The sequence below is a fragment of the Saccopteryx leptura genome, chromosome 3 (assembly GCF_036850995.1).
Source record: "Saccopteryx leptura isolate mSacLep1 chromosome 3, mSacLep1_pri_phased_curated, whole genome shotgun sequence".
Classification (NCBI taxonomy): Eukaryota; Metazoa; Chordata; class Mammalia; order Chiroptera; family Emballonuridae; genus Saccopteryx; species Saccopteryx leptura.
The window spans coordinates 206,590,254-206,602,449 of NC_089505.1; the positions used below are offsets into that span (position 1 = coordinate 206,590,254).

General features: G+C 42.2%; 1 protein-coding gene across 7 annotated transcripts in view; it reads left to right on the forward strand.

Annotated features, from left to right (window-relative positions):
- Nucleotides 1–12,196, forward strand: part of SLC22A15 (solute carrier family 22 member 15) — an 85,504-nt gene that overhangs the window by 57,544 nt on the left and 15,764 nt on the right. For all 7 annotated transcript variants that reach the window (XR_010750314.1, XR_010750315.1, XM_066377240.1 and 4 more), the window contains exons 6-8: nucleotides 2,889–3,104; nucleotides 7,494–7,634; nucleotides 9,426–9,511. Coding sequence is in view for 5 of the 7 variants with exons in the window: in XM_066377240.1 (XP_066233337.1) it covers nucleotides 2,889–3,104; nucleotides 7,494–7,634; nucleotides 9,426–9,511 (443 nt within the window). In the remaining 2 variants the exon portion in view is untranslated. The remainder of the gene's footprint in view (nucleotides 1–2,888; nucleotides 3,105–7,493; nucleotides 7,635–9,425; nucleotides 9,512–12,196) is intronic.

Consider the following 12,196-nt stretch of genomic DNA (forward strand, 5'->3'; position numbering starts at 1 on the left):
GTTTTGAATATTTCTCAGTCTAACCTGGCCCCATCTCCCCTCAACAGTAGAGCGACTCGGATGGATGGCGAGCAGTGCTGCCTTCTTTCTGTCGTGTCTGAGTGTGTTTCTGCTTAGTGCTCAGTAGGGACATCTGTTCACTGGGAAATGAATTCATGTCATGAAAAATGGGAAATAGAGATAAAGGAGCATGTAAAATAGAAATGTATATTTATTCCATTAGACCTAGAAAGTGAGGCTTCCCACAATTGGCCTACAATTTATCTCCCCTAGTTTTCTCTTGTCCCATTTCCCGTGCTCTGTTCCAGGTGCGCTGAGCAGCTTGTTCCCAGTTGAACCTCATGCCTGTCTGTTCCCAGGCCTCTGGCTCAATACTACGCCTGCTCTGTCAACATCCTTCTCCCCATTTCCTCTTGCTTAGTCAGTAGCCTTCCTGGTTTGTTCAAACGCTGTCCACGCTGAGCTTTTCCTGACCACACCTCCAGTGAGTTATTTGCTTTCTTTTCTGAATCCTACGACACTTAACCCATCCCATGCAAGTGGTCCTCTTGTTTCTGCTTCATGCCAGAGCTTGTCTCTTGTACACACCAGGAGCCCTGACAGCAGCAGGCTCTTTGCTGAGTTACAGTCCCCCATCACCGAAGCCCAGGGCCCTCCTTACACACAGTAGATCCTTTGTGTTCAGTGGGCAAATGTTGGCACAAAAACATTTGGAATTAGCTATCAGCAACATAAGAAAGGGTCACATTATTTTAGAGTCATACCTTGTTTGTTGGTTTTAGTAACACCATTATTACTAGCTTAGAAATCCTTCATTTCACATTTTATAAATTAGTGCCCCCTTAATTTGCAAAGTTTTTTTAACTTGTTAAAGAAATCCACAGAACATTTTTGAGCTGAGGCAACATTGTTAAATTAACAGTGTTGCTTCTGAAGGTGACCTCAGCCTTGCAGGGGGCAACGTGTTCAAAATTTGCTGCTGCTTCTTTTAAAAACCTGCCTTGCTGTTTGGTCTGTAGAGCCTGCATGTGTTGGGACTCCTATTCCCAAATCTGTCTATTGGAACCTGGTGAGTCTTTGTTATAGAGGACTTGGCTGCCTTCTCCAAACGTGGAGAAGTATCGAGTCCTAAGCTTTTATAATCAAAGTCAACCCTTTCCCAAGCGAAAAGAAGTTTATTAACTCGGAGTCAAATTTCAAAAGCCTAAATATTTCTCAACTACTGTCTTTAAAAAAATGACCAATAAAATTACAAAAGTAATTTTTATTACTTTTAAAACAATTCTGGAAACATCGGGAAGTTAAAGGGGAGGGGAAAATGACTTAAATTACCCAAAGATAATGACTTAGTTTTTGGCTATTTCCTGATTGGTTTTTTATCACTCCTCCCAGTCCTCCTCAGTTTTAAATGTCATTATAGTATATTTTCTAGTATTTCACTTACTTTCTATTCTAAGTATACCATCTGTATTCATTGCAGTAGTCTTCTTGTATTTGTTCTGTGTATGGTTAGACTTAAACAGGTAGTTTATATGGAGGCTCATCTGTGAGTAGGGCCAGCTGATCCAGTGGATGATTGGCAGACCTAACTTCCAACAGAACAATATTTCACATGATTATTTACTTGTATATAGGTGATAACAACCAAACAATGATGAAGAAGCAAATAAAAGGGTTTTCTGGGATGTTATAAAAGGCCTTAGTTTCTGCTTTGGGTAACAGATACATGAACACATTAGATGCTGGACATGAATATTCTCTCCCCAGTAGCAAAAGTCCCTGGGTAAGCCCCTGCCTTTTGTTTCCATAACCTTTCCTCTCGGCACCTATAACATGGCTGGACACAAAATGCAAGTGCTCAAAATATGGTTAGTGATAGACTGTCCAGGAAGTTCCAAATTCTGTAGTGTTTGTTGCCAATTCACTATGCCTACTGGAACCTTAAATATCCCATCTTATCTATACAAGTTTCATTTTAGTCCAATAACATCAAATTAGATCTTAAGGTACTTGATGTTGTGTTTAGTAAACATGGCTTCCATGTTCCTGACGTAGTTGTCTTTGAAAAGCCCTCTAAGGGTGTGTGCAGAACTGGAAGAAAGATATAAGTAATGTCTATGTCTTGAAACTGTTCAATGATATCAGTGCCAATATGAATGTTCAGTGCTTAGTAGCTATAGTAGGAAGTAACTGTTGTTTTGTAACTGAAAGTTAACCAGAAAATAACTTCTTTTTTAAGGTCATAGGGGATTCAGGAAATACCCTCATGACATATTCAATCCAGTGTGTCAACTGATTTGAGTCATTTGAAACAGTAAATACCCAAAAGTAACTAATTTTTGATAAACCCCGTTTAATCTTATGTGTGGTCTTAAAATAATCTCTACCTTTGCAATCATATATCACTGTGTCAAAAACATTTTGTACAAATTAATTTTTTTCTGATGAGATAATAAAGATTTTTATCTTCTTTGTGAGGCTTTTCCAGAACTGAAAACACCTATTATCTCTACAGTGTTATTCTGACAACACCTAGCTGTGATTCAGAGACATAATTCTGATCCCTGCTTTATGAAACACTTGTGTTATTTAGTACTATAGACTTACTTTGCTATTTTATATATTAAAATTTGCTTTAAAGTTAAACGCATATGGTTTACCAGTTTTACCGCTATTTTGGAAGCATGGTGTTGGTTTCCATTTGTTAAGGCGACCACCATTTAACATTGGCAGCCCTCTCTCTCTTCCCTGTGCCATTGGGAGAAGCGGGCTTTAGACCTGCTGTGGAATCTGGTTGTGGCGAGGGGCTCTGCATACAGTGTTGGGGAACTGTCTCCTTCCTGTGCACGTGTACATGAATATACAGCCTTTAATGACGTCTCTTTCAGATTCATTCCTGAATCACCTCGTTGGTTATACTCCCAGGGTCGACTGAGTGAGGCGGAAGCGGCTCTCTACCTCATCGCCAAGAGGAACCGCAAGCTCAACCGTACGTTCTCATTGGCACATCCGGCCAGCAGGCGCCACAAGGAGACTGGAAGCGTCCTGGACCTGTTCCGGTACCGGATCCTCCTGTGGCACACACTGACCCTGATGTTCATCTGGTAATTACATCTGTGGGCTGTTTGTTGATCTGCACCTCCCATTGCTAAACGTCCATTGGTAATCCCTGCCTTCTTCAGGGTGACAGAAAATTTCACCTCTTTTGTCAACATGACGTTATTTTCACAAAAATAAGACTCCTCTCCTGGAGTGCCTAGCTTGGACTCTGTTTTTACTCCCTTTCTCTCAAGGAGGAAATGATGGGACCTGAAGGAAGGTTTGCCAAACTTGATGTCAGAAGCACATCTTTGCCCATGAGGCATCTGATTGTTTGATGTAAATATTATATTTAAGTCACCCTGCAAAAAAAAAAAAGAAAGAAAGAAAGCATCACAGAAACAGAAGAGTTTCTAAATAGGGTGTTATGAATGCCTACCTTTGATTTTGGCATCAAGAAGTGAGACGGTGCATTGTGACTGGCTGTGAGTGGTGTGGCTTCCCCACTCACTCACTGAGGTAGCCTAAATGTCATTAACCCATGGACAAATGGGATCCTCGGAGAATGAAGGGACCAACTCAAGACCTCATATGCAAATCAGTGAAAGAACGGATTAGCAGTCTCTGAACCTGGTTTTCTTCCTTCCTTCCCTCCTTTTCTCCCTCTTTCCCTCCTCCCTCCCTCCCTCCCTCCCTCCCTCTCCTTCCTTCCTTCCTTCCTTCCACTCTTCCTTCCTTCTTTTTTCCTTCCTTCCTTCCCTCCTTCCTGCCTTCCTTCCTTCCCTCCTTCCTCCCCCCTCCCTCCCTCCCTCCATCCCTTCCTCCTTCCCTTCCTCCCTCTCTCTTTCTTTCCCTCCCTTCCTTCCTTCTTTTTTTTCTTCCTTCCTTCCTTCCTTCCTTCCTTCCTTTCTTTCTCTTTCTTTCTTTCTTTCTTTCTTTCTTTCTTTCTTTCTTTCTTTCTTTCTTTCTTTCTTTTCTTTCTTTCTTTCTTTCTTTCTTTCTTTCTTTCTTTCTTTCTTTCTTTCTTTCTTTCTCTCTCTCTCTCTCTTTTCCTTCCTTCCTTCCTTCCTTCCTTCCTTCCTTCCTTCCTTCCTTCCTTCCTTCCTTCCTTCCTTCCTTCCTTCCTTTCTTCCTTCCTTCCTTCTTTTTATAACACTTTATTTTATTGATTTTAGAGAGAGACGAAAACATTGATTTGTTTCTGTATATGCCCGGACTCAGGATCTACCTGGTGACCTTTGCGTATCAGGCAACACTGTAACCAACGGAGCTATCCGGCCACAGCTCTCTGAACCTGATTTTCAAGTTTAGTTTATTCCAACCTGCCTGCCTCTTAAAGTGCTCTTAGCATTAATGTAAATTGCATTGAATGGTTCAGGAAGGTTCCGTTTAAAGGATGAAGTTGTGGAAAAGGGAGAAATGGATGGGCAGTACATACAGTGTGTCAGGTGCACATGTGTTTTAGTATGTGCACCCTGCCTGGGTGCCATAGGTGTTATCTGGTCCAGTGTTGGGTGTGAACATCAGGTCTACTGGCCTAAAGGACTATCGTGCTGAGGTTTGTCTTACCCTGAAGATTACAATGGAAACATACATTTTCCTGAGAGGATAAAGGAGAGTGGGTTCATATGCAATTGATCTCATGTATAAAGACTAAAATGAATAGTAGCTTGAGAATAAGAAGCTGTGGAGATATTTTTTGTATATCATGATTCTCTTTGCCGACTCAGCCAAGCACTGACCACCGCCTGCATGGTCAGGGCCCAGGTCACACCAGCTGCCGCCTCCATCCCAGGGCCAGCACAGTGCTGAAGTGTCACAGATGATGATAAATGCTGAAGGAAGGACACAAACATGGAGCCATGCAGATTAAGAGAACCTTCAGGAGCATAACCTGACCACACAGCATAGGAGCTACTAATCTGAGATCCCACCTATTGTAAAGTAAACACTTACAAAGTGTGTTTGGGTACCTTGGGCTTCATGAAAGCCTACAGTTGTATATAGAACAGACAGACAAACCCTTTCTCTTGAAGGAAGCCCCTGCTTCTTGGAGAGTATTTACTTCTTGTTTGTAGTTTTTAATTTTTTTGAGGCATATTAACTTTGGGGTTCTGGCCTTCAAGGCATTAAAAAAACAGGTGAACGATCAAACGAACACTAGGCTTAGAGCCAGGGAGAATGTCCCTGCTTATTGTGTAACTTACACAACCAGAGGGACTGTCCTCAAATAAAACCTGTTCCCCCAGGGCTCAGGATCTTAAAATAGACGACAACAGAGATAGTGTCACCTCACATACTGCCGTTCTCTTTGAAGATGCCACAAAATTCTAAGACCTCTTCCTGGCTCTGTCATTGCAGAAGCCTTAACAGGAGTAAACCGATAGCTGTGTCCGACAGCTGCTCCTGCGTTTACTTCCCACCGCGGTGCCTTTCCAGAGGGTCGTGTGGCACCCTAAATATACTGCTAAACATTATGCAAGCATTTTAAATTTTATTTGGGACCCATAAAGAGGACGGAAGTGATTTTAATTGCCATGGTCACTCATCCTAATGACCAGTTCTGCCAGCAAGGGAACACGCAAGCAGAGTCCCCCTGGGGGACCGTGGGTGTTACTTGCCCGTGTTCTCCCTTCTCTCTCACACCTGCTGGTAACTGAATTCCTCTCATGTCCTGAACTGGCTGTGTTGGTTCTTGCCCTAGATGCTGCCATCACAGCCTGGGTTCAGTAGGTATGTGTACTTCCACGGCTAGAATTCTGTCCCTGGGATTTCTGTTCTATATGCAGAGTAGACACACACTGCGCCTCTCACACATCCGCAGTAACGTTATGTAAGAGCATGGTATTTCCTGTAGGTAGAAAGGGTTTTAAAACTATTTTAGCAAACTGCATGGGTCTGACTTTATTTACTTTATAATAGGAAAGACCTCAGATTAGTCGCTCCTGTGCTGTGTTATCAGGTTTGGCTTTTAAAGGTTCCCTTTATCTCTACACCTCCCAGGTTGTGTCTCTTGTTCAGGCCAGGGGACAGGGAAAGCAGATACTTCGGGGGCATCTTGCACCCTTACATGTAGTGTCCTGGCTACAACACTGCTCTTGTCCTGAGTAAGGAGTGACAGCTCTCCCCAGTAAGAAGTAATGGGAAGTAGCACTGCCCTGGGCTCCCTGGCCAGAGAGGCATGAGCACTGAGCCGTCCAGCCCCAGGGGTCCCTCCTCCCCCTCTCTTCCCTGGCCTTGGTCACTGTAGCCTGTGAGTAGCCCAGGGCACTGGGCCCACTCTGCTGTTTTGGCGAAGACAGAAAGCAAGCTTTCCCTTCCCCTGTTGGTCCCACCATAGCCACAGCTCATTAGACTTTCTCTAAGGAAACTAGAAGGAAGCAAATGAGAACTTCCCCGTAATAAAATCTTGTCAAACTGAATTGCAAAACCCTAGAAACTGGTAATCTTCCAAAGCCCAAGTGTTTTACTGTTTGTGTAGAAATGTATCATTTACAAAATGTACTCATCTACTAATAAAGCTTAGTTTCAGGGATCTATTTTTGTTTGTTTTGGTCTATCTTGTTTTGTTTTAATAATGCAGTTTCCTGCTCAGTGCTCAGTGGGTCGGGTGCCAGTCATTTCTGGCCAGCAGATGACCCACTGACAACCCAGTCATTCTCAACCCATGTTTTCAGAGCCATCCTCTGTTGGCTTTCTCCCTTGGAGTTCTTTTCTAGAGTCATTTTGATAATCTTACAAAAATGGCCTAAAGCGAGTGTTCAATAAATTGTATTAAATAAAGTAAGAATGGAGTCATTGTCTTCTATTAAAGGCAGAAAAACTTGAGGAAAGTGCACATCTCTTCACTTTCAGCATCTGGCCGCTCATTTACTTCAGCTAGCATCTAGACCAGTGGTAGTCAACCTGGTCCCTACCGCCCACTAGGGGGCGCTCCAGCTTTCATGGTGGGCAGTAGCAGAGCAACCAAAGTATAAATAAAAAGATAGATTTAACTATAGTAAGTTGTTTTATAAAGATTTATTCTGCCAAACTTAGTGAAAATCCGACATAAAGTACTTGGTAAGTAATTATTTTTATATGCTCTAACTTTCTGTAACTCTGCTTTATACATTTTATAAAGTTACTTCCCTACTTTATAAATCACTATTACTGTGGAACCAGTGGGCAGTTAGAAAATTTTACTACTAACAGAGATACAAAAGTGGGTGGTAGGAATAAAGAGGTTGACTACCCCTGATCTAGACTGATGATTTCCTAGGCTGCATTATTTTTTTTGTTTTTGATTTTTCCTAGTTTAGAAATTTAGATTAGGCTAGAAAGCTTAGTGGGAGAGTCAAGCCTATCGCCTGAGAGAGATCACATGATATTTATTGAACCAGCATTTGAATCTTCTCTGCCAGATTCTTATGTGCTTTTTCTGTTGTTCTTTTGTCTTTTACCCCCTGTTGCAGGTTTGTGTGCAGCTTGGTGTATTACGGCCTCACTCTGAGTGCAGGTGATCTAGGGGGAAATATCTATGCCAACCTGGCCCTGTCTGGCCTCATAGAGATTCCATCATACCCTCTCTGCATCTACCTTATCAACCAGAAATGGTGAGCACAGATAAATACTGAAGTGTACCATATTCACACACTCTCATATGTGTAAATACCTAAATATTACTGTTTCCGTCCATAGATAGTGTCTGCCAATCACAGTGGTTAAATTCTTTTCAGACTAACCAGTTAGAATTCAGTTTTTGTACACCACTTTTAGGGTTTCATGTTTGTGAATTTTTATGTAGGTTTGCAATCAGTATTAAAAGGCATTACTACCTGAAGGTTTTCCAGTCATCTGTGCATAATTAGTTAGTCCCAGCAGGTGGGACTCTTGATAGAACCTCATCAACCCAATTACTGTCATTGAGAAGTTTAGGACAAAGAACTGGAGAAACCAGAAGGGTATTTCTTACCTCGTAAGAACCACATGACTCTGCCAAGGGGTAAATTCTATCCTCTTGTGCTACTCGTTCGTGGGCACAGTTTTGAAATACTTTTTAAAAAGTTTTTTTGTAGAGCACCCTGTCCCCCACTTTCCAAGTCCTTTCTGTCACTGAGCCCTGACCAGGGCAGCTAAGTCCCATTTGTGTGAGCAGAATCAGTTGGACTATCCCATTTCTCATTCTCCAGAAATCATCATTTTAACCAAAACCAGCATTTTCTTTGCATTGCTCTGGGTGCTGGATCCTGGATGTTGGGCTTAGCACATTCTAAAGGGCAGGTTTGGATTCTGTTTAGCTGAAGGCTTTTCTCTGGGAGGTGGTTCTCTGCTGGCGCCTCTGTCAATGACAAAGCTATTTTTAATCATAGTCTCAGAGCTGGGTTAGGCAGCGTTTTCAGAAATCTGTCGCCAGTGTGCCAGACACACCCTCCTCTGTGCTGTCATAGCTTCCTGTGCACACCTCTGATGAACACTTAAAGGGTTATACAGACGCTGTCCATGAGGGCATCCTATATGTCTTCACATCCCTAGTGCCTGCCTAGCATGGGTCTCTCACTTGAAAGGCATTTTATACTGACTATTAAGTTAGGCAAAGTGACCTGGAGACTCAAGTCCCTTCCTGTCTCCCAGCTACTACCAGCAGTCAGGGCTAACATCTGAGATAGGCAGAAGGAATGCTGCCTTTGAAGTCTTGTAGACCTGAATGCAAATCCAGCCTCAGCCATGTGTTTGTCCTATGACTTTGACAGGTTATCTCCCTGAGCCTCCATGTACTTATCCTTCAGGGCTCATAAAATTCCCCTGGTGAAATTGTCATAAAAATGACAACATTAAAATTCCTAACAGAGGACCCAACAAGTTGTAGGCCCCTAGAGAAGGGAGGCTTATTAAGGTTAGCATCCTTCTTCTAAGTTTAGCACTTTTATTTGAAAATTGCTTCTCCCAAAGAAATGTTTGATTAATTTCACTCAATTCGGATCTACTAACAAGAAATTTTTTCTGTTTGTATTTTTAAGAGAGAGAAAGTACAAAGTTGGTTGCACATTTTAACTGCTTACGATTCAAGTAATCAGAAATTGAAATGATTTACAAGTCTCTATTTTCCATGTTTTAGTTCCATTCTCTGAGAGACAGGGAGTATAACAAATGACATGCTTTACTGTTATTAGGATTGGTAAGATAAGAGATAGAGAGCATTTAAAACAGTGCCTGGAACATAGCAAATACAAAACAGATAGGCCATTTATTTATGTCCTGGGCAGTCACACTTGCCACCCACTCCTTCAGAAAAGATGAACATGTATAATGAAACTGAAGACATTTAAAAAGGAAGGCTGGGGGCAAGAAGCAGATGAATTTGTAAGCTTCTCAACAGAAATGTGTCATTTCTTTCTACAATTCAGGTTTGGTCGGAAGCGGACATTAGCTGCATTTCTATGCCTAGGAGGACTGGCTTGTCTGATTGTCATGTTTCTTCCAGAAAAGAAAGGTACCCCTTTCACATTCCTATCTAAACATTTTCAATGGTGCTTTTATTACAATGAATCTCAATATAGTAGCGAGATTACCATATGCCATGCTTCATGTCTGTGATTGCATATTATTTAGCAATTGTGTGGGGTATAATGGGCCAGATCCTTCTTATTGCCTAAACTGTTCTCTGGGTGAATAATGCACTTGGAGGTGCGCTATTAACTTTTTCAGGCGATTAAGCGACCATCTGGGGTGTCTGGGCTGCAGCGCTGTGTTGTTGGAGTTGTTGATTTGATGGTGATGAGCACCATTCAGTTCTGCACAGAAAGGCGCTCCGTCCAGGGCTACAGATTACTCTGGCATCCCAGCCAATCACAAGCTGGGACATCAGAGTCACTGGTTGTCAAAGGTGGCTTGAGTACCTGTCAGCATTTTCATCAGCACTCCCGATAATAATGGAATCAAAAAGAAGAATATTCACTGTCAGTGACCATCGACATTTTCTCAGTCTCAAATAAAGTCTGAGTAAAACATGTCCAGGAACTGTGGACTTTTTTATATATTTTGCTTTGCTATACAAATCCCACTTCAGAAAGGTCCCTTTAGGCAACTGTATCTCATCTCATCAGACCCTACATAGGAATCCTGTAAATAGTGCTGGTTCTCACCTTTTTTTAGACTAGCACACCTGGGCGTGCCAGCCTTTGATTGTATTCGAAACCATGGTTTTGGCATGATTTCAACAGTGAGAAGTGGTTGCAGCAAACTCTGCCCCTGGGGCATGCCGTTCAGCAAGAGGCCTGTTTTGGGGGCTTTCCAATGTTGTTGGAGCTCCATCAGGGAGCATGGGCTTCATGTGGGAATCACTGTGCAGTGACTGAGCATCAGGTTTTGATAAGCACTGGAAATGCAGCTGAAGAATCCACTTCCCGTCATGCAGCTATGCCCCTTTGGTGACTGCTTCTGCTTCAGGCTCAGGTGTCCAGTGTCCCACTGAAGACTCCGGCGCCCTGGGTTCTAGGTCCATTCCCCCGATACACATACCCTGCTATGCAGTTTGTTGACGAGTTAGGATTTTACCTAATAGGACAGACTTAAAGTGATTTTCAGGGAATTATGGGAACTAGGGAATTCAGTAAGTTTGACCATTTCTTATTCTCTAAGAAAATTGTTGCCTTTGCTCTTGCCCCACTGCGGGTTTGTAGAACGAAGTGCCCAGTTCTTTCTGTCTGGGACAAGATTGTGCTAGCTTTGGGTTCAACAGATTTTGGTTTTCTTAGATACCTTTGAAATTCAAGTTGTTTATGTTTTCTACCTGTAATAGTCCAGTGTTCTATTTGTCATTTTACAGGGGAAATCTTTTTATTGTTACTGTGTATAAGCATACCTGTAACCTGTCACACCCCTGCTAGCCAGGCCAGTCAGTGTGTTTCCTCCCTCCCACATAGCTGCACCCGCGGGGAACCCACACCCACAGACTGCACACACCCTTTCATAGAGAAGAAGATCCCATCTGTTTTCAGAGCAGCTCAAATCCTGTGTCTGCCTGTCCCCTTGGTGAACACACAGCACAGCAGAGTATAAGAAGCATCTAACAGAGTGTTTCACACACTCCACGGGTGTGCCTCAGGGGCACGAAGCCTCTGCTGTACTTGGAAAAGTGGACATTTAGTCTGTTTTTGAAGATTTCCAGAGAAAGAAATTCCATAATATCCTTTAGCAAAGTGTTTCTGTTTTTGGTAAACATTCAAATGTTAGAATGATCCCCTCAGCTACAACTGAGCCCATTTCCTGTCATTTATTCATCCCGAGAGATAGAACAGATGGTTGCCTCTTTTGTTGCATCTCCTGTTCTAGACTTACAGGAGTCACCAGGCTCTCACTAAATCTTCTCTGAGCTCAGAAATACTTGTTCTCTAAGCATTCTTTGAATCTTTCATAACTACTCATTAAAATATTTTGATGGCTTTCTCTGAAATCTCAATTTTTTCAAAGTTCTGAGCTTTAATCTGCATGTTGTGAAAGTTCTGATAAATACATATTCGGAAAGAAACCTAGTAGTTCGAAAAATTCTATCAGTATCTTGTGTGAGCTTGGCATTGCATGGCATTTCTCCTGGTTTTGTATCCTTGTTTTTTCTCTTCACTTTCCCCCACCAAACATGCATTCATTCTCTCCTCTCTGCCAACTCAGGTACTCTTCTACTGACCAGCTTTTTTAAAAGCATCTTTATATGACTGGTTTTCTGTGTCTGAGGCACAGACACAGTAGTATAACTCTAGAAGAGACAGCCAGACAGCTAGAAAATAGATTGGTATTTCTCAGCCTGTAGTTTATGATTTTTAGACTGAGTGCCCTGTCCAGTTCATATTTGTACTATGAGGATAGTGTTACCAGGTAGCCACTAATTTTTTCCCACAGATTGGTCTTCATACATTTTATCTGATCTCTATCCTTGCTTGAAGGATCCTAACTAAGCTTGCAATACCTGCTATCATTTATTGTCTTAATAAAGACAAGAGGACAATGTGCTGGGTCCTCTTTGTATGCAGAAGGTATTATATATCCCTATTTATAAGGCAACTAAAGCTCGGATAGGTCAAGCAACTCGTCTAAGCTCACACAGCAAGTAAGTAGCACAGCTGAGATTCAAGTTTCAGTATTTATTGAAGCTGTTGCCTTAGAGGCTAACACAGCCTCT